Source organism: Charadrius vociferus, unplaced genomic scaffold (genome assembly GCF_000708025.1).
Source record: "Charadrius vociferus isolate BGI_N301 unplaced genomic scaffold, ASM70802v2 scaffold1319, whole genome shotgun sequence".
Taxonomy (NCBI): domain Eukaryota; kingdom Metazoa; phylum Chordata; class Aves; order Charadriiformes; family Charadriidae; genus Charadrius; species Charadrius vociferus.
Window position 1 is genome coordinate 173,353 of NW_009650086.1, and position 27,693 is coordinate 201,045.

Below are 27,693 nucleotides of genomic sequence, written 5' to 3' on the forward strand. Positions count from 1 at the left end.
AACCGTGCATAGATACGGGTAGACCTTTTCCTCAGTGATTAATTTAGGACTTACAGAAAATGGGGCTGGGATGGACCCATCATTTGTTATTTCATTTGAGTATACCAAGAAATCACTAGCACTTTGATCGGACAAGAGATTTAAGTCATCTACTGTAATGGAAATAAGATAATTGTACTGAAACATTGCTGTCTTCTGAATGGCTCCAGGTTGAAAACAGCAATCTTAATTTCCCTTCAACATTGCCCTTCTTAACATTCCCCTTAATTAGGACCTTGTAGTTGTACCCTGCTAGTCTAAACCATTGCATCTGGTCCCATAAGCACAGCTGGAACACATGAGGTTGCTCAAACCGTGCCACAGTCTGGCTGCCGGCCTTCCCCACATCACTCTGAGCCCCTGTCCCAGGCATGACATTGGGAGTGAACAGGAAGGTTTTTGTTTCAGCAGTGTCTTGTGGAGGAAGATAGGCTACATCACCCAGTCTTTCCCTGCTTTCCCAACTTCCATGTGCTTTAGGAAATTACAGGAGTGGACCTGGTAAAAAAAGCATTGAGAAGTGTCCTCTTCCTGTGGCTTTCCTGTAACTAATTTTCACTTTGTATTTCAGCTTTGTGAACATCCTCCTTCCTTATGATGCCAAAACCATTGGGACACGCTTCCGCTGGTGGCAGCCTAAACACGATGGCCTGGATCAGAATGACTGGGCTATCGACAACGTGTTGATCTCTGGCTCAGCTGACCAGAGGACGGTGATGCTCGACACCTTCAGCAGTGCTCCCCTGCCGCAGCATGAGCGCTCCCCTGCCGACGCAGGGCCCACCGGGAGGATCGCCTTTGACATGTTCATGGAAGACAAAACTACAGGTAAAGGTTTTATGTGGATCTGAATTAAAGAGAAAGTGCAGTGATTTCCAAATCTTGCTGAGCCTCCAAATCTTGTCTCACTGTAACAGATGTCACAGACAATCCCATCACTATAAGGGTCTTTTCTTTTGTTTTTAGTTCACAAATTGCAAAATGAAAAGATGTAACGTAACTTTTCTTTTTTTACTGCATGAATTTACTTAGAAGATTGATTTTTCTTCAAAGAAAGAAAAAGGATAAAAAAATGCCAAGTTATTGTAAGCAGCTTTCTTCACCTGACTATTTTTTTCCTATTTCTTAACATTTTAAAACATTCTTTAGTGAACTGAAGTTACATTTTGCAACTAAATTTTGTAGAGGAAGTATTTCTGGACATTTACAAGGCTTAACAGCTAACAGCACAGGGGTACCCTTTGTGCAGACATGTAGGCAACACCCATTAAAAAGTTCTCCCATAACATCCAGTGCAACAGAAGTTTATGTTTTCAGTAAGCCTCAGAACCTTACTTCTTGCACATTCAAAAATAATGCTAGAATGCTTATGTAAGAAAGTAGTAAGACATGCTTTGAGCACTGAATGTATTAAATGTAATAAATACATACATGGGAAAGATGGGGTACTGACATTCTTAGGAGCAATACTAAATAATTCTCATATAGGCTGAAAAATAAAGCCATGAATCACGTTTAGTGGTAAATACTACTCCCTCTTTTCTTTCATTTATGTTGTCATTGTATATTGCTGACATTCCCATTTATTTTCAAGTGAATGAACACTGGTTATTCCATGACGATTGCTCGATTGAGAGGTTTTGTGATTCTCCTGATGGTGTCATGATCTGCGGGAGCCATGATGGCAGAGAGGTCTACGCAGTCACCCACGACCTGACTCCTACAGAAGGCTGGATTATGCAGTTCAAGGTAGAATCTGTCTGCAACATAATTATTCAAAACCACATTTTGCTCCAAGTCTAAGTAGATTTTTCAGGAGGTAGGATGATGTGTAGGCCTACACATGAGCCATTCCCTAAGGGAAAAGTGTTATTAGTACGCCATCCTCATTTTTCTCACCTACCCCATGTTGATCAGCTTTAATACCGTGAGCTGTTCTCAGAGGTGATGCACTCTTCTCTTCCAGCATAGTAGCTGTACAGACATCATGTATTAAGGATATTACACATATACAAGGTGTCTCTTTTGTTACAGCTGCTTGGTGAGGGAAAAGCAGCTCAAAAGTGTCCACACCGCCCCTATGTTGGCATGCATTCACATCAAACCTGCACCCAAACCACCCTTCACACGTCCCTTTACGTAAACTGAAGAAATAACCCAACAATATATGGAAGTTGTAAGAGCCCTTTGTGCATCTCTTCCATAAAGAAGGTCCGCCTGACATAACCAAGGTGGGTGACCTCCTCTGAAATATTCAAATCTTAGGTTGTGTGGAAGGGGAGATTAACTTTATTAGTTATGGGGTACTGGGGTATAAGGCACAAGTGTCAAAACCTGGAAATCCAGAAATGTGAACTAAGTAGAAGACAATGAAACTCTGGATATGGTGCCTGTTCTCAACCGTGGGAATACTGATGAGATCTGCAGATAACCATACCACACAAGCACTATTACTGCCATCACTCAAAGTACAATTCTGCAGTCAGTTTTCAGGTTTAAATATTTTTTAAACTCTAACCACCACCACAACTAATTTTACTTTACTTATGCTCTCTTCTTTACTAGGTTTCTGTTGGATGTAAAACTTCAGAAAAACTTGCACAAAATCAGGTCCATGTGCAGTACTCCACTGACTTCGGCGTTAGCTGGAGTTACTTAGTACCTCAGTGTTTACCAGCTGATCCAAAATGTTCTGGGAGTGTTTCACAGCCATCTGTCTTCTTTCCCACAAAAGGATGGAAACGAGTAACTTACTCACTGCCTGAAAACCTTGTGGGCAAGTAAGTAAGAATTTGTCTTGGATTCAGTCTTTCCAAAAAAACACAACGGGGGATACATCTGCCTGTTCGTTTTCTTTCAAGGAAAGCGCAGACTAACAACATTCACGTTCATTACATATGATGCATAATTTTATTTCCTATCAAGATTGACCATGACTCTTGCTCTGAACAACCGGCAAAGTTATCCTTCTCTGCTGTCTGCTCCGGTACAGCATGTTCTGCTCTGTTCAGACAGCCGCAGTCAATTAGAGTAGATTTATGACCTTGCTGAGTGGAAAAGTTATCCTTATTGTCTACAGTTGTCTGCACATATGCAAACCATTTGTCTTTTTCTGCAAAATTAAAATCTCTTCTATTCTTTGAGTAATCTGCTCAGGAAGTATTACCAAAATTGAAATTCTCTTGCAAGAAGCCAGAATAGCTTTTTTCGGCTTCAGCAGCATCTGGAATCTGTCCATATATCGTAGGTAGTACCTGTGTGAAGAATAAGGTAGGATACTACAGTCATGAGTATATTGTGTTTCACCCACCTTTTTTCAGTTAAGCAAAGTTGTTTTATACATATGTCTGTTTTTCTTCATTCCTTTATATCTAGTCCTGTGAGGTTTCGGTTCTACCAGAAATACTCAGATATGCAGTGGGCCATCGATAATTTCTATCTGGGCCCTGGCTGTCTGGAAAACTGCAGAGGTCACGGAGACTGCCTGAATGAGCAATGCATCTGTGATCCTGGGTATTCGGGACCAAACTGCTATCTGACCCAAACACTGAAGGTAATTTTACTGCATGTTAAAAAGAGTGAATTTTGCCATGTGTTTGGCTGAGAGAGAGAGAAGGAGATTGATCCCACTGGAAACTTAGATTTGATTCCTGTCAGCCTGAAGATACTCAAATCCTTTTTCAGGCCTTATATCATTTCTTTAACAAAACTGTTACTGCAGTATCCAAGAACTGGTTTGTTCATTTGCAAATGACACTGCTCAATAAAGCTGTGTTCATCCTTAGATCATCATTAGACAATAATCACCCTCGCACATATGATTACATTTGATTTGACCTGTAGAAGGACTGTCTTTATCATGAAAGAGCTTACTGAAGTAGGGAATACAAGACAATGACATAAAATTACATAAAATTAATTCACCTAGCTGTTATTACTGTTACTGTATAACAAACAAGTGAAATCTAGTTGGATATTGCCAATTTAAAAATTCAAATATTTTAAAAACTTAACATATGTACAAAAGAATATCTAAGGAACCCCAAATTAGTTTAAAATGCAGTGTTTACCATCTCGTTTTTATTACATCAGATAAGAACAGAATAGGTACATGCTCCACAGAAACAACAGGTTAAGCAGCATTCTGTCTAAAGAGAATATAACTATTTAACTTTTCAGTTATCATGTCATTTGAATTATTATAACCTTCTGTTTTTCATCTGAGATACTACTTACACGAACAAATATCGTTATCTGTTTGCAATTTTTAATTAGTAATGTATTCTTCGCATTAAGGACATTTGGGATAAAATCCTAGCAATTTTAGGGGAGTTTTACTACTGCCTCCTTAAGGCCAGGATTTTACTCATGGCATTGCTTTTACTGCACACCCGGAGGTAAGTGGAAATCAGAGATATATTCTAGATGGTTTTCACTGCAAATATTTGTGCAGACAGTTGCATAAATGCATATTCACTACAATAACCTGAAAATTTCATTGCAGTACTGATTTTGCTGGGGAAAAAATATAGAATAGCGATTTCTCCCGTACATACCAGATATGTGCTGGGCTGGTGTTACATGGTTTTAAATAACAACTGTTATGAGTTAGACCCACATGCAAATTTCAGTGTGCTGGATTACCTCTCAAGTATGTTAAAATCTAGCCCTAACATATTTTCACATTTAGCCAAATCAGTTCAAGTGGCTAAGTGTTCGTCCAAAAGCGATTATGTTCAGTCACCCTGAAAAAAATTTTTACAGCGTTCATGAGCCCTTCAAACATATTTAGGTCAGTTCCAGCTGTGGTCTTAAGGTCATAATTACCTGTGCTTTATGTTAAACACCTTACTTACAGACTTTCCTGAAAGAGCGCTTTGACAATGAAGAAATTAAATCAGATTTATGGATGTCCTTAGAAGGTGGAAATACCTGTACGGAGTGTGGGATTCTCGCAGAAGACACAACTCTGTATTTTGGAGGTGCAACTGTGAGGCAGGCTGTCACTCAAGATCTGGACCTGCGGGGGGCAAAGTAGGTCACGTTTCCATGTCATTTTAATGGGGAACTCTGTTAAATGCTGACAAAGCAGCAGGTGACATAGCTTGCAGCTCAGGGAATGCCTAGGCCACCACAAGCATAGTGTTATCTTAGATAGGCACTAATTAGATTATGATTCTCAAGGCACTGATGCTTTCAGATGAGTTGCTGAGAGCACAGTGGAAGAGGTCTGCCATGCCCCAGTGAAGCAGCAGGTCCCCTAGTCTCCTAGGCAGCAATGTCTCCACCCTGGAGGCACCAGCTGTGTCACCTACTGAGTTCAGAATATAACCTCTACTGGTTGTCCTCTCTTGGATGGTCATACAAGACCCACTCCACTCACATGTTGTAGAAAAGGATGACTTCACTGGAGAGCAATGGAATAATGTCAGTTTAGACAAGCTAAGAACATGATATAGAAAACAACTTCAGCATCATTTCCCTTGGCTGTATGGCTTTAATGAAGCCACACAGTCTTGCTCCTGTAATTCAGCAAGAATTCACTGAATCACACAACCTTTCAGGAAGGGGCCTCAGGGAGTCTCTAGTCCAACCTCATGCTCAAAGCCAAGTCAACACTGAATTCAGATTGGGCTGCTCAGGGCTTTGACCCGTTGGATCTTGAAAACGTCCAAGGACAGATATCCCACAGTCTCTGTCTGGACAGCTTGTTTCAGTGTTGAGTTGCCTTCACAGTGGGTTTTTTTTTCCCTGTTATATCCAGTGTCAGAACCTCCCTTGTTTTAATGTATGACCACAGTCTCCCAGTCTGAGCCATCTTCTCCATGCTGAACCAGCCCTGGTCTCTCAGCCTCTCTTCACAGGGCATGTGCTCCAGCCCCAACCATTTCAGTGGCCTCCACTGACTTTGCCTCATTTTATCAACTTCTTTTATGCCCTTCGTTGCTTTGAGGGCACGTCGTTAACTCATGCTTAGCCTCCTTTCCACCAGGACTCCCAGGGAACTGTTAGCAAAGTGGCTCCCAGCCAGGCAGTCCCCAGCTGGTACCATTGCAAGGGGTTAGTCCCTCCCAGGGGCTGGACTTTGCTGAATTACATGAGGTTCCCATGGGAATTACTAGGCAATGTTTTTGGAAACCTTTGTCCTACTTGTACATCGATGTTACTTGCTTTAAAATGCTGGCATTTTGAAAATTTTTAGCACATCTCCTAACAGAAAGCAAATGTCTCAATTTGTGCAGATCTTTAACAGATGTAAACTTACACATTTACTCTTAGATTTCTACAGTACTGGGGGAGAATTGGGAGTGAAAACAACATGACAACATGCCACAGACCAACTTGCAGAAAGGAGGGAGTGCTGCTAGACTATTCCATTGATGGAGGCAAGTACATCTTGTAGTTTCAGCTAAGCCACAGCCTTGTTCTGTATTCAAGCACCAGTGATATCTGAGAATTTGTCAGAGAGATCCAAAATAAGATAGTTTTTAATTATAAAGTTATTTTTGTCCTTGTAAAGTTTTTTCCCCCGCCTAAAATTTCCATCTATTGCTCAGGAGTTTTCCATAATCCTCCTGCCCGATTTCAGTAATCAGTGGCTTCCAGCCAGTTTGATTCCTTTATACGATTACAAAATTACTCTTGCAATGAGTAACAGTTGCCAACTACCCTTAGAAGTTAAGATTTGTCGATCAGACAACCATAGCTATTATTTTTTTTCCTATTATCTTCCTTTAATCTTTTAGAAGATTCTACCATAGGCTTGTTTTTATTACTAAACTTGCATCTTTTCATTATAGGGATATCCTGGACTTTGCTTCATGAGATGGATTACCAAAAATACATCTCAGTCAGGCATGACTACATCCTCCTCCCCGAACACGCTCTGACCAACACAACCCGCTTGCGCTGGTGGCAGCCATTTACCATCAGCAACGGGATCGTGGTTTCAGGCCCCGACCGGGCGCAGTGGGCGCTGGATAACATCCTGATCGGAGGAGCAGAGATCAACCCCAGCCAGCTGGTAGATACGTTTGATGACGGTAAGACAGGCTGTGACAGCTAATCTGTTGTCTGACATTATCTTACCTAAGATAAGCCCTGTGAGCTTGCAAGTACACTTTTTCTTTCCTTTAACTCTGTAAATTTTTCATTTTGTAGACTAATGCTGTTCATACACTATTCTTTATGCTACTAACACAGGTGTGTAAATATATATACACGCATTTTCAGATATGCATGTATGTGTATATATATACACATATATACCTATAAAAAAGACAAAAAAATTATTTCAGTCCAGCTCATTTAATTTAAATTCCTGCACAGGAAAGTTTTATTTAATCATATTTTTTAAAAATACCATTATTTAAACATTTTAATTACCTCTCTGGAGCTGATGTTTCTATTATGTCTGTTAGTAGGCTACTTACTGTGTATCATGACAGATATATTTAGTGTTTATATCATGAAAATACTGTATCTAGTGTTTCTGATGATTCATTATTAAAGCCTTGATCTTTACTGGGACAATGCAGTAACTGTCTTTAACTCATGTTAATAGAAGGCACCTCTCATGAAGAAAACTGGAGTTTTTACCCTAATGCAGTCAGGACTGCAGGGTTCTGTGGAAATCCATCATTCCATCTCTACTGGCCAAATAAGAAAAAGGACAAAACTCACAACATCCTGTCCTCCAGGGAGCTCATTATACAGCCAGGATACATGATGCAGTTTAAAGTAAGAAATGTTCTCTCTCTCCAAAGTACAGTATGCAATGAAAAATCATGTAATGTGTCTCCAGGAATTCTCCTTCTTCCAACTAGGATGCCCAATTGGATGGATAATTAATAATTACTTTTTACTTGAATCTAAAGGAAATTCTGAAGTGTAGGTAATGGGAACTAGAAAGGTTGCATGAATGTTAAACATCAATTTATTCTGACTGTCTGTATGCTTTGGGAGTTACTGAGAGGGATTGGAAGTCTAATCCCTTTCTCCTGAAATTACTGGATCATCAGGCACAGTAGGAATTCTTTTCTAAGGTGAGAATACGCAGCATGCAGAATATGCCATTTCCCCCTAACTCATGAATAAGCAGAAAAGGCAAAGTAGAGACAGGCTGGAGAGGAGTGGCATATGGAAAACACGAAAGGGCTCAAGTAGAAGTACCTCTTCTACTTACTTGTGTCATGGAAAATGACCTAAATAATCAGACAAACATTTCTGAATATTTTACTTTGTTTGTTCTACCTTAGGTAGAATTCTGCACAGGGCCAAAGGCAACATGTAGTTGTTGTCCAGAAATGTTCTCGGCCTTTACCCAAGCATCATGTCTTAAATAAGCCAGGAACTAATATGAAAGCAGGGTTATCAAAATAGTCATCCATTTTCTTGTTACGTTTTTTTTTTCTCACTCTTCTGTTTGACAAGGCAGGTCCAGAATTTTCCATCTTCCAGTAACCAGTATTTTCACCTTTTCTCAACATCATTACCTATTTTAAATTGACTGTCTGATATAATCCCTAAAGCACTGCTTCCCCCCCCTCACACAGCATCTTCAAAGAAATTATATAAAAGACGAGTCTGACATGCTTTTTACTACTGAATGCCAAGACTCCCGAAGCTGCTTATTTTACCCAGCCTATCATCTTTTCCCTCTATTTTAAGGCCAAAATTATGATAACCCATCATCATTTAATAGTTCATATTACTAAACTCTTGTTGCAAGTTTTTCTCTCCTGACTCTCTCCTCCTTTTTCTTCACCTGTCACAGCAAAGATTTTATTTCTGAACTAAGAGTTCAGCTCGAGTGCATGGCTGCCATTTTGGTTTTGAAGCTCTATTTAGCTTTTTGTTATATATTCAGTACTGTACATTGGGTACTGTAATCTTTCCACTCTAATATGTCACAAATATGTTTATTGTTTTAAATATACAGAATAATTCTGTTCTTAAATTGGATTGACTTGAAGCTTATATCCACATTTATCATGATGAATTATATATTTCATAGGTAATTAATACATAGTTAGGTACTTCACTTTCTGAAATGCCAAGGACCTACCACATCTTTGTGTTTCAGAAACAATGTTTGTTTAGATATTGAATTTGAACTTTAGGAATGTAGTGTTAGGATTCTGTTTGAAAATAACAGTAGCAATGCAGTAAAATTCATTAAGTAAAAGCAGTATCTGAAGTACTGTCTTTTGTTTTCCATCCCCTTTTGATGGATTTTGCCTAAGATCTAAGTTGGCAATCTCTTATACAACCCATAAAGAAAAAGAAGGAGAGCAAGACTTCATTAGATATCACATTAATTGTCTACCTGACTTGTTATAGCAGCCAATTTTATTTGTGCTATAGATTGTGGTTGGCTGTGAGGCAACTTCTTGTGGGGACCTCCACTCTGTGATGCTGGAGTATACGAAGGATGCCAGGTAAATGAGAGCAGAATACATAGACCTAAAAAAAAATATAGTACGTTATTTAAAACCCAGAGATCTTTTATTTATTACAGCAATTACTTTGCTATTCATCTTGTAACAGGATCTAAACAAAGCCCATGTGCAAGCACTGGGATTTGTCTACATGACTCCCGTAAATTTTCTTTATAATTTATCCCAGATGTTGACAGTTTCGTGGCATTGAGCTTGTAGTTATAGTCATGAACATGCTCCTGTTAAAAATGTGCTCGCAGAAAACCACATTCACAGGAAACTGTTGTCTTAGTATGATACAGGACTATATATTTAGGACGAAGCTGTAATGAAGTGGAGGTTACTTAATTCTGATTTGGTCTTTAACTAGCAAACAATTAATAACACTGTCTCCTGTGCTGCAGTATAGCAGTGCATTATAATTTGTAGAAGTGACGGTATATTCTGTGCTCAAATGACTGTGGGTGAACATGGAGCAAATTCTGTTGGACTTTTTTCTGAACACAGTAAGGAAGACACTAAGGAGAAGGCTCCTAAATAAATCCTTCTGTCATGCCAGCCCAGAGGAGCTGGCATGAGGAGTTGGACTCTGCTGTGTGTACCACCACCGAGGGTTTCACAGCACTCAAACCTGGGGCTGGACAGTCCTCCCTGGCTGCACTGGGGTTTCAGCCTCTCATCTCTTGTCCATTTGCAGCTACAGAGCATGGAAACTACTGCTGACAATCTCTTGGGTTTCTTTAGTAAGACAGGCAATGCCGTGACCCTTTGAAATTACCTGTTTCCCTTTCATTATTCTTTCAGTTGTTCTAAAACATTTTTTTTTGTTTCCTACAGGACAGACTCATGGCAGCTCGTCCAGACACACTGTCTTCCTTCCTCATCTAATAGCATTGGCTGCTCCCCATTTCAATTCCATGAAGCTACCATCTATAATTCTGTCAACAGCTCCATGTGGAGAAGAATAACTATCCAGCTGCCTGATCATGTCTCATCCAGGTAGGTTACTGAAAGGTCACCTCACTGTGGACCTATAAAATGTCAGCTGTCTTGTTGGCACTGTTGATGTGGAACAACTGGTGAATTAAAAATGCTTCTTTATTGCTGGATTTAGATCTGATACATACTTAGTGTTTTTCAGAAAGCTTTTTGTTAATAGAAGTGGTACTGCCAATGACATAGCAGCCACCCATTCAGGGTGGGTCTTTCCAGTTACTGAAGTCACAACCCCTTCATACCACATTTTGTATTACATCTGCTGCTGGCATATTTTGATGTCACCGTCCAGATGTGTTTAATTGCTAGATGTCATAATATGGTGTTTGGATTTTGATATTTGCAGTGCAACTCAGTTCAGGTGGATTCAGAAGGGAGAAGAACTAGAGAAGCAAAGCTGGGCAATCGACCATGTGTACATCGGGGAAGCGTGCCCCAAGCTCTGCAGTGGCCACGGGTATTGCACGACTGGAGCCATTTGCATTTGTGACGAAGGATACCAAGGTTTCATTTCTTCAGTTTCCTTCTTATGCACCTGCTGCAGCCTAACGTAGCTCAAAATTAAACAAAAAGATAAAGACAGAGTGATGTAACATGTCTAAATTAATCAATGGAATGCTTACAAATTAGTAATTTGACAGAGCTGCAAATGACAGCTTTTCCCTCCCTTTACTCTTTCTGGATTGAGCCAGTAGTCTCTCCTGTCCGGCACTGTATGTAAAGCCCATTTAGCCTTTATTGAAAGCAGAATGTGGCTACCTGCTTACCCAGAAATGGCTTCCACTCCTGTACTCCTTCCAAGGGTGCACTCACTCCCAGGGGATGTGTACATGGGATCCAGATGTGGGTGAGTGGCCCCTGTAAGGGACTCACTTCTGCGCCCCATCAGGACAGAGTGCTCTGCTCTAATCCTGCAATGCAGCTAAACACATGCCTAATGGTACCTGAGTGCCCTCGTTAAACTGTAAGTGTTTTGTGGGAGTGGAGCCAGTGTTTAATGTCTTCCAGGACAGAGTCTCATAACTTTATAAGATCGGATCCCTTCCCTGTTTTAGACGCATTTTTCTTCAACTGGCAATTTGCAGTTTCTTATATTGGTATCAAAGCAAAACAGGAGAAACTCTATTGCAGTTCTTGAAGTTATACTGCTGTAAAAAATAAGACTTACAGCCTCAATTTACTAAAAATGAAGTGGTATAGCAATGTGCACATTATTAATGGATCTGCTGAAATATATTCAGCCTGTAGTCACACTGTATATTGGGCCACAACCTTGAATGGAATTACAATGAACTGTAACTCAATTTTCTCCATTCTTTTGATTTTTTTGTGTGTTTTATATCTTCACTGTGTCATTTTTAGGTGATGACTGCTCTGTTTTTAGCCATGACCTCCCCAGTTATATTAAAGATAATTTTGAATCTGAAAGAGTCACAGAAATAAACTGGGAAACCATTCAGGGGGGCGTGATAGGGAATGGATGTGGACAGCTGGCACCCTATGCCCACGGAGATTCACTCTATTTTAATGGATGTCAAATACGACAAGCTGTGACTAAGCCTCTGGATCTCACCCGAGCAAGGTAATACTTTGAGCCTAAAATGCTCTTTTAGCAGCTCATGAGAAAGGAAACTCTTTATATGTACATGCAGTCTTGTGGGCCAGTATTGATGAGGATGGACTGACCTGGCTCTACCGTGCAGTCAGATGTGGCTGGCAGATAAACATTAGGCTTGGCAAAATGCTTTGTGACTTCCATTTGGGAGATGGAGAGTGAGGAAGAAGCGATGTCAGATGAAAAGGTCAGATGTTTTCGTTATGCCCAACAGAGCACTGTCTAGTAAGCCAGCACTGACAATGAAGCCGTTGGCAAAAACGGGACACCAGACTGTCTGGACCAGCGCCTGATCTGATAAGACAAATCCCATGTTTGTATCTGCCTCCATGATGGTCATGACTAAAGATGCTATTAGTAATTACGGAGTCATTTTCCCATTTCAGTTGTCAAGTAGAATTATATTCACCTGGCAATGAACAGGAGTAGCTTATTCATCTATTGAGTCTCTTTGGCCATGGAAAAACAAATGCAACCAGCCTGTGCTGGCTCTTAACAGAGTGACAGCTTTCTGGACTGGTTTGTACTTAGTTGTCTAGAGCAAGATTAGAAACAGAATGAATTGGCAAATGGGACAGATATAAATCAGGCTCTTTCTTATTTGAACACCCAGGTAGAATATGAGAAATCTTTTAGGAACTTTATTATATTCAACCTTTATTTGCCCTTTTTTAGCTTTTTAGACACTCATTTGCATGTTTATATGTTTATGTATCTCAGTTTTATGCAGATACATTGTAAAATTGGATCTATGGTCTCCAACTATATGGCAATATGTTATACAGAGTAAACTATTACTTTGAAAGGGGAGCTGTGTTTTAGAGATATAAGAACAGTTTATTTTGCATTTTAAAAGTAGTGATTCTTGAGGATGCTTAAGGTTTTAATAAGATAGCTGCAATAGACCTGGAAATGCTATTGTTCCTGTTGAATACTTTTTGCATATTGAAATACCTTTTCTCTCTGTTTTACAGCAAAATTATGTTTGTTTTGCAAATTGGAAGTATTTCACAAACAGACAGTTGCAATACCAATCTGAGTGATCCTAACACTGTAGACAAGGCAGTGCTCCTCCAATACAGTGTAAATAATGGAATTACATGGCAAGTAATTGCACAGCATCAGCCAAAGGACTTTATACAAGCCCAAAGAGTGTCTTATAATGTTCCCCTGTGAGTACCCAGTCACATTTCATTACCTCTAAGTGCACAAGATATATTTCTGCTACGAAGGAATCTATCTTTGCATCACTGTGCAAGAAAAAAGGTTGATGAGAGGATAAACAAAGAATAAAACTTAAGGGGAAGGCTGATTAAGAAATGGCAGCCTAGTGTTTACCAATATATTTGCAAGAAAAACAGACTGCTTGTTTTAAAGATGTGAGGGGAAAAAAATTCCTCCTTATCTGTGTGCATTTTTCACCAGGAAATGTTTTGTATGTACAGTGTGTTGATGTTCAGGGATGTAGAAATGCCGCTTTGACTTTGTTCTCAGTTTCTGTTGGGGGGTAGATAGGGATGTGCAAACCACTGATAGTCTGGAGCTCTCACAGGCTCTTGCATTTGTGACGACAGGGAGGCACGAATGAAAGGAGTCTTACTGCGCTGGTGGCAGCCCCGTCACAATGGAACAGGTCATGATCAGTGGGCTTTGGACCACGTAGAAGTCGTCCTGTGAGTATCAGCTTCACTTCATCCCACCCCATCTCAGAAAGCACTGAAATTCCTCCAGCATGGCACAAGTGTTAAGCTCAGTAAGAACCATTGTGGCCCAGGGAAACCTTTGAGAACCAGTCTTTGCTAATGCTCTGCCATGACTGCAACCGTCAGCGGTTAAGACAGCCATGAAATAAGTGGCACAGCAGGGGTATGTCTTGTGCATCATGGAAAAATGCAGGAGGGAAAGTGGGACTTCATCACCACCAAGTATTGGTGTGGTCCTGTAATGCAGCAACGACTGTGAAAAAAAATATTGTGCTGGGACATTCTTATGGATATTCCTGAAAGGATAGTCCTGTTCAATGCTGTGCTGCCACGTAAGGCTGATTTATATGCTTTCGAAAATACAAGAGTCTGCTGTATTGCTCTTTGCACAAAGTAATGTTGTTGTGCCTCTGAAAAATTTGTGTTAGCAACTAATGCCTTATTCATTTCCTTTTTTTAGTAAGAAGGATACTGTTCAGAAACAGGGTTCACTATATCAGGTTCCTATGGTCCGAGCTCTATATTCATCCCCTTGTCAAGATTTTACCAAGTAAAGTGTCTGCACCCTCCTGATTCTCCCATTCTTGAGATGGGTTTCGCTGGCAGCTAACCCGTTACGACACGAAGAGATGATCTGCTTTTTCTCTAACAATTTAGTTCCAGTAGAAGTGAAATGCTAGTGGCTTCACGGGCGGGAACTCATCGCTGACAGTGGTTGGCAGAGAGGTGTGCCTGCTCCATAGATAGGTTCAAACATTCTTTTTATTGAACAATTTAAAAATCAGCAATGAAGAAATTAGGCTTGAATAACCTCCAGACTGTGTAATTATAACCATGAGGTTTCTGAATTAGCAGAGACACTGCAAGTAATGTTTTGTAAGAGTCGCAAAGTGAATTATCTGATTGCTAGTTAGCTCTGTTCTTTCCACTGAGAAGCACCAGCTTGCATGGCACTCATATCAACCCCAAACCAAATTGGTCCCAACACTGAGTAACTTACACGCTCTGCTGCTTTTACACACCTTGCTGGGCTCTACTTCCATAACATTAAGCTTAAAGTTTGAAGGAACAGAGGGATGGATGTGATTCCTGGCTTAGTAAATCAATGGCTGTAGAATGCTGCATCAAGAAAGATATGAAAGAGTATGAACCCGCAGGAGTTTAGGAAACCATGGAAAAGGGAGCTGATAGTTCTGAAATATTCCCATGTCTTTCTGCCTTGCAATGAACAAAAGAAAAAAAGAAAAACAAAAAATCAGATGGGGAAAAAAATAGAGCATAACATTATCCATCAATCCAAGCATTGAATTAGGGAGTATAAGTAGGAATAGAGTAAACCTCTAAAAAGTGATTCCTTGACAATGAGATCTGCCAGGTTGTAGACCAGACACAGAAGTTGAGCAGTGACAAGTCGGTTATATGAGACAGATTAGAATGGAGACAGCAATAGAAATGCTATACCAAGTAATCCCACCTTGCCTAGAGAAGGAACCTGATGGGTAGATAGTGCCTTTTCACTTTTCTTCTTTTTGCCTGTTAAAGAGCTTTAAAGGTCCTTCTGAATATTGCCCAAAATATCAGACTAGAGACAGAGAGTTTCCGTCCTGTTCAAGTGACACCTGGTACAACCCACAGAGGAAGACAGATCAAACCAGACAGATTTCTCTCTTGCCAAGTATTGTGAAATGCAGTGCCGTGGGAGCGTTATTTCCCAAAGGCCAGATGTGGAGTTCCAGCCCCTGCTAACTACAACATGTGAGACGTGCTGCACTCAGGAAAGGCAGAATTACATGCTGTGGTGCATCTGGTTCATATGCTGGCCTGTGCTCAGACCCAACGCCTGGCTTTGACCCCTCTGTTTTGCTTAAGTTCTATCTGCACCTTCTAATTCAGCAAAATATTCTGTGGGCCTCTTAGATTTTATTTGCAAGTAACCCACAAATGGTTCAATAAAACCTTTGGAAGGCTTTCTGAAGGGAAGCACACTTTTCTTTGTAAATAGATACTCCTACCTGGGTTTTCATTTAGCCCTGCTGTTTCACTCGGCCACCTCACACTGGTCCCTGTGCCCCCCAACACTTCAGTTTCTTCACCCGTAAAATGATAAAGACACTCAGTGAAGGCACCTCCACAGAGTGCTTCCAGGCATACAGGAGGGAGCCTGCATCACTGTCTGTTAGCACTAACCCTGGACGATCCTGCACACACCAGGGCTACTGGGATTCATACCATGAATACAAGGGATAAGAATTAGCTTTAATTCTTAACATTGCTTCATTTTCCAGTGAAGGGCACAGAAGTCCTGCCTGCCCCTGGGGAGAGCAAACCACCTCAGCCAGGCAGCTCTCCAGTGGGAGGTGAGCAGGCAGCGTCCCTCAGCTGCTCTGTCCCTCCATCGAGATTGCCAGAGAAGAGCTCTGTGATCAACAGCCACCCCAAGGCTCTCTGGCAGGGCTGCAGAGAGGCACGGCCTGAGCTGAAACCATTCACCAGGGTGCTGTCATTACCTCTTCCCATTGGAGAGTCAGTAGGCTTCTGCTTATTCTTCCCAAAGCTGAGATACCTTAGGAAACATACATGCCTCCTGAATTGCAAAGTAGTTCCTCCTGGAACTCTGACCTTCTCTCAGAGAGCCACGAACATCTCTGGCTGCAGGACCTGTTGATGGTCCATGACTAATGCAGTCTGTGCTTGGTCCTCTTATAACCCTGCACTCCATCACCCACCTGAATGAGACTCTATACACCTCTCTGGGCACCATCAAAATTATCCTCACTGGCTCTGGTTTAAGCCCTAGATTTTCATGCTTGTTTGTGATCTGTGTAGCCACTTTACCACAGCAGGCAAGCCTCTAGCCCATCTGGAGTTACAGCAAGAAGCCGAACTGTATTTGGAGGTGTGATTTGGGATGTAAAGAAATTCCTGGCTTTCTACACATCTCGCCTTGCTTCCACCACTACCCAGTGGGCTGACAAAGAGGTCTAATTTTTCCAAATGCCCTAGGTGCTAACTGTGGGTTTGGCTGCCTGCACACCCAGATGCACACCCAGGTGCTATGCCAGCTTTTCCTCAGCCCACGGGCAAGTGAGCCATGGTCTCCTTGAGCAGGCTAAGGGCTGGAGTAAGAGGGCAAGCAGGAAAAGCACCTGGCAGCAGGGAGAGCTGGTCTGTAGGGATGTAGCACAACCAAGGAATATCTTGATTTTAATTCCCATCCAACATGGGGGATGTCCCTGTTCCTCCTTACAGTGCTCACCCCAGGGACAAATCTGTGAATACCTGCTCTCATGGCTCAACTCTTCTCAGCAATCCAAAGACTTGAAATTAATTCTGTCACAGGCCCAGCTGCCAAGTTGTAGCGCAGATACCACTTCCAGCTGATGCACAGCCAGTGTCCCGACACTCTGTTCAGTCTAATTGATTTCTGAGTCAAGGGCCATCATACTCTTACCAGCAAACATGTTTTCAGGACAAAATTTCTTTGTTTCCTTTTCACTCCCAAGATAGTTTGCTGGGAGGAAAAATTAACCTGCAGATTATACATGCATGCAAAATACCTGACAGTGATAAGAAAGGCCAAGGGCAGGTGTTTTTGTATGTTACTTAGGATCATTCCACTTCTGAATGAATTATTTGAATCACTCATTAAAAAGCAGCATTGTTAAGGCCGCGATGCAGCTGCAAATGGTGCTCAAATTGAGCACCTCTTTTGAACAGGTGAAATGCAATACCTGCTTTGAATATGTTACACATTAAATTGGTCTTTCCAACTAACCACTTGCCAACTTATTTTAACAATGGTTGACGTCTGTCCTGCAGTGGGGAGAGGATATTAGTAATCAAGTTGTCCAGTTCCTTTTAAATCTAGTGCCTATTATTCCTCATTAGTGCAGCATTTTTTCTCTCCATTCGTAAAGAAAGCTTTGTGCACAACTCTCACATGTTCCACGTGGCTCTTCTTAGGATGAAAACGTATTTTACCCCAGACTTAACCAAGACTGCTATTCAGTGCCCCTGTACTTCTGCCCTAAGAAGAGCCCGTGTTCCAGCCCAGCATTTCATTTGCACATTGTTTTTTCTCGAAACACAGCGCTCAGCCTGTCTGCTGCACAGACACCACGCACTTTTTTGCATGTGTATTTGGAACTGCCATTTCTCTGCGTATAGGGCAGGCCCTTATTGACCTCTTATAAACTCAATTCTGGTTAAAGGTATTGAGAACTAGAGGGCAATTATAAGCTGAATGCTAAGGGTCTGATGTTGCTTTCTTTGCACCCCCAAAACTCGTGATGAGATTCAGGGGAATTTGAGTTGTGCAAGGAAGGCAAGAAATATTACCCCCACCTACTATCTTATGGTTAACTGTTGGATAACAGAACAAAGTCCTCCATAGCCATCACTCCATGCTTTTCATTGTCAAGATATTCTCACGTCTTTGGCACAAATGATTTAGTGAGAATTTATGTTGCATTTGGTGCAAAGAATGTTTATCCTTATTTTGCAAGATTAAAATACAAATTATATTTCATAGCTCTAACAAAGACTTCTTATGTGGAAAAGCATTTTCATCTGCTTTATTTTTTTAGTAAAAAACAATTATTTGGAAAATGCACTTATATTAAAGTTTTAACATATTTATAATAAAGAACAGAAATAGATCATACATTAAGTAATTATCTGAATATTCACAACATTTATGCCAAATTTAATATGATGCAGTCTGTGCTTTTATGACATTTTTATTATGTTTCTAAAAAGTGCATGCTGAATTTTATAGAAAATAAAAATATAAACATTGATTTGAAATATCAGGAAATAATTTGTTCAATTTTTATTTTCAAAAGAGACGAAAAGTCCTATATTGCCTCTAAACCTCATCAGGGTTTTATGACTAATCACAGTGCTGCATGCATTGAAAGGCATTTTCTAACTTGTGTTGTATTTCATTGTTTGCTGTCATTGGTTTTACACTAGAATAAGGTAAGTACTTTCCCTGAATCAATATCAAATGTATGTTGCTCTTACAGCTACAGTTCTTTCCCAAAGTTTTATCAATAATGGGTTGGTGGAAAATCATTTATACTCTCTGAGATGTGCCACGTAGCTCTTAAGGGCCCTGATCCTGCAGGGAGCATCAGGGGAAGTTAAACTTAGCAGAAAGTGTTCAGCAGCTCACCCTGTACTGCAGTGGGAATTTCACTGAGGCTGTAGCGAGAAGGGCTTCTCCCTCTCCTGTGGTGCAATGAGACCTGCCAGTGGAGGGCACCCAGCTCATTGCATGGGCAACCTCACAGCTCCAACAGGGAATTCCCACTTTTTTCCATAATCATAGAATCATAGAAAATCTAGGTTGGAAGGGATCTTTAAGATCATCAAGTCCAACCATCAGCCTAACACTGCCAAAACCACCACTAAACCATATTCCTAAGCACCACGTCTACCCATCTTTTAAATATCTCCAGGGATGGTGATTCAACCACTTCCCTGGGCAGCTTGTTCCAATGCTTGATAACCCTTTTGGTGAAGAAATTTTTCCTAATATCCCATCTAAACCTCCCCTGGCACAACTTGAGGCCATTTCCCATTGTCCTATCACTTGTTACTTGGGAGAAGAGACCGAGCCCTACCTCACTACAACCTCCTTTCAGGTAGTGATTACAGAGCTGAAGGCACAGCCAGGTAGTGTATGTCAGTCAATCTGTATGGTGGCATAGTCAGACGTGTCTCTTAGACATACAGCAAGTGTCTGCCAGGTAGTTCTTTTGTTTCTTATAATTCTGCCGCTTTGTGCTGTCTCAGTTAATAGATATCACAAACCAACATAGTTACTGGGCTCTGGGTTCAAATCTTGACCTCACCAGAGCCAAAGAACATTTGTCATTGATATGAGCCGTCAGGATTTCAGCCAGAGCACACCACTTTCCTTGTTATAGTACCCTCCTAACAAAGCTTTTGTAATTCAGCCACAAAATTTACCCCAAGCCTAGTCCTGAGAGGCATGCCTTTGCTGTTTTCTAAAACATTGTTCATTTTTTGTTTTGTTATCCAAATATTTTTGTTTCTGTTTGGTTCCTATTATGCCCCATCAATTAACAATAAAAGCACGAAAATAATGAATGACGTTAGTATATATTGGGGGGCCATTTGGCTATGTTCTGTTTGCATAAATTTTAAATTGCAGACTTGAAGTTCAAACTGTGTTTTAGGAAACATGCAATAGCCAGAATGCTCTATTAAAGACTAAAGACGCAGAGCAATTCCTTCTCATAAATTGCTTTATTGTAGGTATTTACTTAACATGCCCTAGACAAAATTTTGTTCTTCTATATTGGCTGCATATTGTTTCATTCAACTAATATAACTCCAGTGACTTCACTGGAAAGTTACTTAGAGTTTCGTATGGAAATTGGAGCAGTCTTATCTTCTAGTGTTTTTTTTTAATATTGATGCACTCAAAACTGTTGAACAGATTATACAGTAGTTGCTCCTATTAATTGCTTTTTTGCTGTTTGCTCCATCAGCAATACACAGATAACTATTTTGGATCTACACTTTTCATCTGATGGCTCAGTGAATCCACAGAAAATGTAGCAGGCTCAGCATATGCTGACCAGTCCATTACACACTTGCAAAGCAGCCTCCAAGTTGCCGCCAATATTCAAACAAAAGTTCCCTCCATATCCTCTGTTATGGAAGGAGGGTGCCTATTTCTAATACAGCTTGATGTTTCCTGGCACATTTTGGCTGCTTCAAACAAAAAAAAGAAACAACAGCAAAAGTATGTTAAAGCCTTTTTTCAGTCTGTAAAAATACACATTAGATTTGTTATTAATAGTATTGAAAGCATTCTTAAATCCACCAAATGCAAGAAATGTGTAAATACTCCTGCCAACTTTATTATATAAATAATTCTTATTATGATCTTATAAAGAATTATTGATCTCTCGTAAACAGTGTTTGCCTCCTAACATATATAAAATTAATTCAGAAAAATAAATATAGATCTATTCTCATCTTGTGGATACCAGACTATGTATACTATACAATATTATACAATACTATAATATATAGGGTATACCTGTTGACCTACAGCAAGAGTTAAAATCATGCCATTTTCTATAGCAGGCATGAAGATTTTGTGTGGCATCCAACCAGTAGTTGGAAAGCCCATCCCAGACTTGGGTGGAGAACAAGTCTGAACCACATCAGTGGAAGTAAAAAATATAAGCATTTAGGCCTTAGGAATTTAGATTTCTTTTTCTTTTTCCCCCACAAACTGCACTGCTGTGGTGTTTGGCATACAACAGGGAATATATGTATTTTTTTTTGTTTGTAACATCTCAGTCATCTTATAAAATAACAAAACAGAGTGAATATACATTAAAAAATAAGTAAGTCTCTTTAAAGTTATTAGTAATCCCTTCTTTGTCCCTTCTTTCAATTCTTTCTTTTCCTTATTTTTGTTGGGTTTTTTTCTTTGCTATTTGTTTTAAACATCTTCATCATAACTTCAAGACCAGATACAAAATGGTTAGGCATTTGAAGTGAAATAGAGGCCAGGTTCACCCAGCAGTGTCCAAAACAAGTCGTGAAAATCTCTGCTGAGCTGTTGCCGAATGTGAGCAGACCAAAGGCAGGAGGGAGACAGAGGAACGTGAAGGCCCCTGGGCTAAGAACTGCAGCTCAGTACATGCCCTGGCTGCCCAAGTCATGCCCAAGCTGAGGATCTCACAGCCAAGCTCAGTCCTAAATTTAATCAGGTCCAAAACCAGCAAATTTTTCAGCCAAACACATTGACAGGCTCCATTTGGTCCCATGTACCTAGAGTGAGGCCACTTGGAGTTGGGCTCCACTTTCTCCCAGGGCCCAGTCTCCTGTATTTTGGCTGCAGAGCAGCCCTCTCCCAGCAGAGAGGTGCTCTACCCTCACTTCATGGTTAGGGTGCTCTTCTGAGAGGTGGGATGTTACCTGGAAGGCCCTGTGTATAAGGTACATCCCAGTTCCCAGACAATGGGAATTAAAGGGAAGGCAAGATCAAGACCTCCTTCAAGCCTCATGACGAACAGCAGCCACTTTCAGGAGCAGGTTCAGGGTCGTGATTCCCCTCCTGTCTTCCTCAGGGAGGCACTCAGCACTGTAGTGAAGGTGATGTTCCACTGAGATGAGTACGGAACCAGAATAAAGATTGGTCTTCAATGCTTCTTTGCACTTGAGCTACCAAGTGGCATTAAAATTATATAGGCTGCCTGCTGTCACTCTTTCACACAAAATTCTTAGAAATAAGCACAGACCTTTTCACTTGAAGAAATCAGGACAAGTCAACCTCAAATATTAACTCCTCCCCTATTGCCAAATGCTCTAGAGCACTGCTTTACTGTGGGAGAACCAAAAGTTGTGGCGAGTCTCGAGCTGTTTGCATTCATTGTCACCAGGAGCTGGATTTTCTTTCATTCTTGTATGTACATTCCAGTGGGGGGCGGGGGGGGAAGTGTCATTTTTCTGTAAAATAGGGTGAGCAGTGGAAAACTAGTTGGGAAGCAACTTGGAATTGTTTAGGGGTTTATATCCTAGATGTTGACAGAACTGCTTTTATTCAATATAGTCAATCACGTTCTAGATTAGCTGTTGAAAAGGGTGTAATTTTGTTACACAGATTTTTTTTAGATGAGGTTGTTGTACTACTGCAAAAGCTATCTTTGCTTCTGGAGGATCATATTTTGCAAAGCATGCAATTATTTCTTTTGCCTAAGGGTCACATTCACTAAAAATAAGCTTATGCACTAGAGAGGAAAATATGACTGATCACAGTATGAGTATTTACATTTTACTTACAGAGAAGACTCACAACTGAAAACCTGCCTTGCACCCACAAATGGGGAGGTTTGTTTACTGTAATATCTACTGCAGGCCTTTACTTCACAGATCACCTTTAAAATCCAATGGATTTCTGGGTTTGGAGGCTCCTGGTAGGATTCAGTCCCTTGGAACGGAGACACTTAGGCCAGGCAACGTTCCCCAACTTCAAGACAAAGCTAGAAAGCACAAGGTCCTAAGTGGGCAGGAAGGATTAGGAGAGGGAGTCAGAAATTAACCTGAAACTGCACAGATTCACTGTGACTTTGCAGCTCCTTTCCCCTGGAAACCAAAAGAAAATTTGGCCACGCAGTCACCAACAGTTCCTCCTGGGTGAAGCTCTTTATGCCTGCTGGAGTTGTCCTTGGGGTCTGCACAGTTAACGTTGTGCTCCGATCTCTGAAAGAAACTGCATCCTCTGACTACATCTATGGGAATATCTTGTATGCCACTTTTCCATGCAGAGAAAGAGGCTCTCGGGTGACTCTGAAAACTAGTCTGGCTGCAGTATGTGATACTATTTTTATTTTTAAAAATAGTTCTCTGATGAAAAGGTCTCTCCCATACCCTGGGACTCTCTAGTGCAGTGTGCAAGAGAGACTGTCTCTCTTATAGCCACATCTCAGCTGCTCTATAAGGCTGGCCAAGCACTCTGCCAAGGTGTAGGTCTGAGAGGAGACATCCTGTATCACAACATCAGAGTAAACAAACCTTTTCATTCCCTTGTAATTCTGAATGCAGTTTGGCTGTAGGCTTATGTAGACCTGTATTTGTATGTATGCACCAGGGGTATGGATATGTATGTAAAGGGACCAAGAAAAGGCACAGCCAGCCAAAGCTCTCTGGCTGTTCTGCAGAGGCTCTGTGATGCTGCACAGGCAGTTCTGTGCCATGAGTAGACTCACAAGGATGCTCCACAGATCTTACAGCTCTATTTCCAAAGCTGCTGAAATTTGTAAAGTGAAGGTGGGATCCGACCCTTAGGAGTTAGATGGGCTTCAGGTACCAAAATCCAAGACAGCTGTCTTGTCCACCGCTGCCCTCTCATGGTTCTGTCTTCCCACACTGGGAGAAGTAGAAACCTATGTTAGCTGGGATGGGTGTTGTTCTCCAGGTAGGTTTTCCAAACAAGTGTCCCTCCTTCAATTAGGCTGCAGTCAGTCTGTCTCTTGCCTGATCTCCTCCCAGATGTGATGATGCTTATTTCCTAGATCTTCCTTTAATTTTGGATGAGGGGTATAAGGGAGGGAAACGTTAAGTCTGCATAAGAGTGTTGTACTTCACTTCCTATATAATGAAAGTGGAAGATAATGAAGTGGAGTAAAGCTTTTCTTCTGCTTTCAAGATAAAGCAGTTAATGATCTAAGACAGAAGGATAACTGGAGTATAAAACCACTGTGAAGAAATGCCCTATATTGAGAGGGTATGACGTGCATATAAGTGCACTTTAGTGAATCTGGCCCTAGGCAGCACAAGTTTTCATTAGCTGAAAGCTCTTAACCTTTCCCTAAGATAATGAATTGTAAATAAAAGCAAAGTGGGACAGATTCTCAATTGCCTTTTACCTTGCTGTTGTACAAAGGGTGCAATATACAGCACTTTGCACAGAGCTGAAAGGTCATGCAAGAAAACAGAATCTGTCCCACTAGCTCACTGCTCCAAAAGAGTTTAAACTACATATAAAAAACTGACACTCTTCTCTTCCTTCCCCTCCTCCCCCCCGCCGCCCTTGATTTTAACAGCACTCGCAAACAAAATTACATGATGAATTTTTCACGGCAACATGGGCTCAGGCATTTCTACAACAGAAGACGAAGGTCACTTAGACGATATCCATGAAGAAACACGAAATTTATCTTTTTTCCTCCCAACATGTGATGTGTTGCTTTCCATTCTTTAAATCTAGCACTGCGTCTGGTATCAGGACTTTTCTGCAATTGGCTTGATGAATAACTGAAAGCCTTTCTCAAGACAGAGTGTACACCACTTTTTCGCACTGTGAACTAATGAGAAGTGACTTATTTTCTCATAGGTAAATGTTTTAATGTTGATGTGTCTGTGAAAATTGTGATCTGTTGTAATATCAGTTACAGTGGCAGTATTGGAAGTAAGCAACTAATTCTGTTTAACAGGAAAAAAGTTTAAGCACAAAGACTTTTCAGATTTTATGTTTAAAAAAATCTACATACTAAGTACAGAATTTAACATTCTTTGTCACATAGGTATTTAAGTGCACTGTATTTCAGCTCTGTGTCATTTTATATGATTAAGTTATCATTGTTTGTCTTCTTCTTTGTATTCTCTTCTACAACATGACACATTGGCACTGTATTTACTTGTTTTGTTGTTGTAATATTTTTGCTGCTGATTTTTGGGCTATTTACCTTCTGACAAAATGTATTAAAAAAAAATCAAAGTACGTAATCAAGATAATAATTGCAAAAGTAGTTGTAAAGGCGTTGATATCCTTCAGTCTTATTCTTTGAGATGTCTGTTGGTTAGCATTGTTTTGTGGATAAAAAAGAATGCTTGACATTAAACTTTTTTCTACTAAGGAGTTGTGGATGAAGCCCCAAACAGAAGTTCCCAATTCCCTGTCTAAATGTAGTCAGTTCTCTGCAACTGATTTACTTACAGTAACTGCCATTTGGTGTCTGTAGTAATGAAGTGATTTGTAAACAGTGAACGTTTCATGGTGTTCTCTTTGGTGTTTGTTTCTATTGCGGGTCATGTTTGTATCTTCTGATAAAGTTGTATCTACACCAGCAACGTTAAATGCCCCTATAGCCCTAAACTGTCTATTATCATAAATAAAATGCTTCACTTTATGGTGAACCAAGCTAAAGATCCATGCTTCAATAAAAATAATGTCAACAAACATTCTGACCTTAGACTTTTCAAGCCATGCGGGCTTTACATGGAATCATAAACCAAATTCTTTTCCTAAATACCCAGATTCTAATGCAAACATGGATGGTATTTTTTAATGTTTAGTACATCACACTTAACAGCACTTTGCAAATAATACAAACCAAGAAATCTTCCTAGTCCCACCTATTGGCATAACATGGTTGTTGGAACAGATCCAGGTGCAAGGAATGAAATGGGACCACAGAGCAATACACACTCTCCGTTGCCTTTAGCTGCAAACCCAACGTGCAACGTGCAAATCAGTGTTTCCACAGTCTGAGGACTACAGTACAGTACATTAGGAACCTGGTTCAAAACAAAGTTTCTAATTCTTAGAATCACAGAATCATTTAGGTTGGAAAAGTCCCGTAAGATCATCGAGTCCAACCATCAACCTAACGCTGCCAAGTCCACCACTAAACCATGTCCCTACGTGCCACATCTACATGTCTTCTAAATACCTCCAGGGATGGAGACTCAACCACTTTCCTGGACAGGCTGTTCCAATGCTTAATAACCCTTGTGGTGAAGAAATTTTTCCTAATATCCAATCTAAACCTCCCGTGGTGCAACTTGAGGCCCTTTCCTCTTGTCCTATTACCTGTTACTTGGGAAAAGAGACTGGCCCTCACCTCATTACAACCTCCTTTCAGGTAGTTGTGGAGAGCGATAAGGTTTACCCTCAGTCTCCTTTTCTCCAGACTAAGCAATCTCAGTTCCCTCAGCCGCTCCTCATCAGAGAGAAGTATCATATATACCTGTTATGCATGCACATCTGCTTCTGGTACCATACCGGTCTGAAGCAGAATGGTGTTGGCTACATATCCAAGCTCAGGCACCTAAAATGTGTTTAATTTCTAAGAGGTTTTTGATAAAAGGTACCCAAGCAGTGCTGGAAAAAAAGAGGTCATTCAGGGACCAACCAGATAAAACCTTTGCTTGGTCAAAATTATGCAACATACCTTTGACAGACCTGGAAACTTACTGCAACAGCCCAGCCTCCTGCAGCTGCAAACTTGTTATATTGTTCTGGAGAATGGTGTGTGTGCTTTCAGTTCTTGAAACAAGATAAAGAATCTATTCAGAGAAAGAGCAGGAAGAAAAATAAATGAGGTTATTAAAGAATATAATAGTTTAATGTTTGGGCAAGAGATTTTAAAATATTATAATAAAAGTTTCGCCCACTGAAAAAACAAAAATGCAAGATATAAACACTCCTCTTATTAAAGATAATTTTGTTTGCCCTAATATGTCAATAGATGGGTGATATTTCAATCTAAAATGTGTGTGCAGCTCATATGTTGCTAGGGAATTAATTTAAAAACTTTAGATACAACGAAGCACTTAATCTAATTTCTCTTTCCAGGTAAGAGGCCAGCATAATCAGAGAAGCTGCTTTTCACAATTGTATTTATTTCCTTTGAATAACGTATGTAATCATGACTACTGAGGAATCCCTCAAGGCATTTCACCAGAACTCACTACAAACTGTGCATAGGCTTTTCTCAAGAAAATCATCCTGCTGGCAGAGTCCCAAGTGATTTGCCCTTTCCAGATTCCAGGAAGTTCTTCCTTGCATTTTTTCCTTACATTTTTTCCATTCCTACAGCACACAAGGTAGCATGCACATACAGCATACGCAGTGTATGTACTATTTTATTTTTCCTCCCATATGACTGAAAAAAATGAGTCATCTGACATTAAATAGTTGTTAAAATATGAAGGGTGACACAGCACATAATCAATGGCAATAAAACAGTGACAGTGCTATAAAAAGTACTAATAAGCTTATCTACTGGTATAAAACTTTGGCAGGCATAACCATGAAAACTGATGCTTTTAGTATGCCTTACAGTCTTCCTCATTTCTCCTATCAGCTCACTAACCCATGTTCCAGTAGAATAAGGAGAACATAAGAGAAATGAAGTAAAAATAAAGGAAAACAAAGCTCTGACCTGCTGGAGTTCTCATAACTTTGCCTGAATGTTCTTCTTTTGACCTTGCTTCATCCACAGGTGGTAACATTACCTTAGTGAGAGGAAATGAGTATAGCACAAGTATTTTGAAGGACCGAATTAGGCTTTGCATGAATTTGACAATTTAGAGAAAAGGGTAGAAATGAAATAACACAGCAAAT

General features: G+C 40.4%; 1 protein-coding gene across 1 annotated transcript in view; it reads left to right on the forward strand.

Moving 5' to 3' along the window:
- The window catches only part of RELN (reelin), a gene marked incomplete at its 5' end in the record, with an annotated part of 178,344 nt that extends 152,820 nt beyond the window's left edge, over window positions 1-25,524 (forward strand). The window contains 16 exons of the mRNA XM_009892163.1: window positions 611-867; window positions 1,634-1,788; window positions 2,605-2,819; window positions 3,415-3,592; window positions 4,898-5,073; window positions 6,319-6,425; window positions 6,840-7,082; window positions 7,604-7,779; window positions 9,406-9,479; window positions 10,317-10,478; window positions 10,822-10,979; window positions 11,838-12,057; window positions 13,065-13,262; window positions 13,665-13,763; window positions 18,768-18,773; window positions 24,389-25,524. Of these exons, the coding sequence (XP_009890465.1) occupies window positions 611-867; window positions 1,634-1,788; window positions 2,605-2,819; window positions 3,415-3,592; window positions 4,898-5,073; window positions 6,319-6,425; window positions 6,840-7,082; window positions 7,604-7,779; window positions 9,406-9,479; window positions 10,317-10,478; window positions 10,822-10,979; window positions 11,838-12,057; window positions 13,065-13,262; window positions 13,665-13,763; window positions 18,768-18,773; window positions 24,389-24,485 (2,521 nt within the window). The remainder of the gene's footprint in view (window positions 1-610; window positions 868-1,633; window positions 1,789-2,604; window positions 2,820-3,414; window positions 3,593-4,897; window positions 5,074-6,318; window positions 6,426-6,839; window positions 7,083-7,603; window positions 7,780-9,405; window positions 9,480-10,316; window positions 10,479-10,821; window positions 10,980-11,837; window positions 12,058-13,064; window positions 13,263-13,664; window positions 13,764-18,767; window positions 18,774-24,388) is intronic.
- Window positions 25,525-27,693: the final 2,169 nt, after the last annotated feature.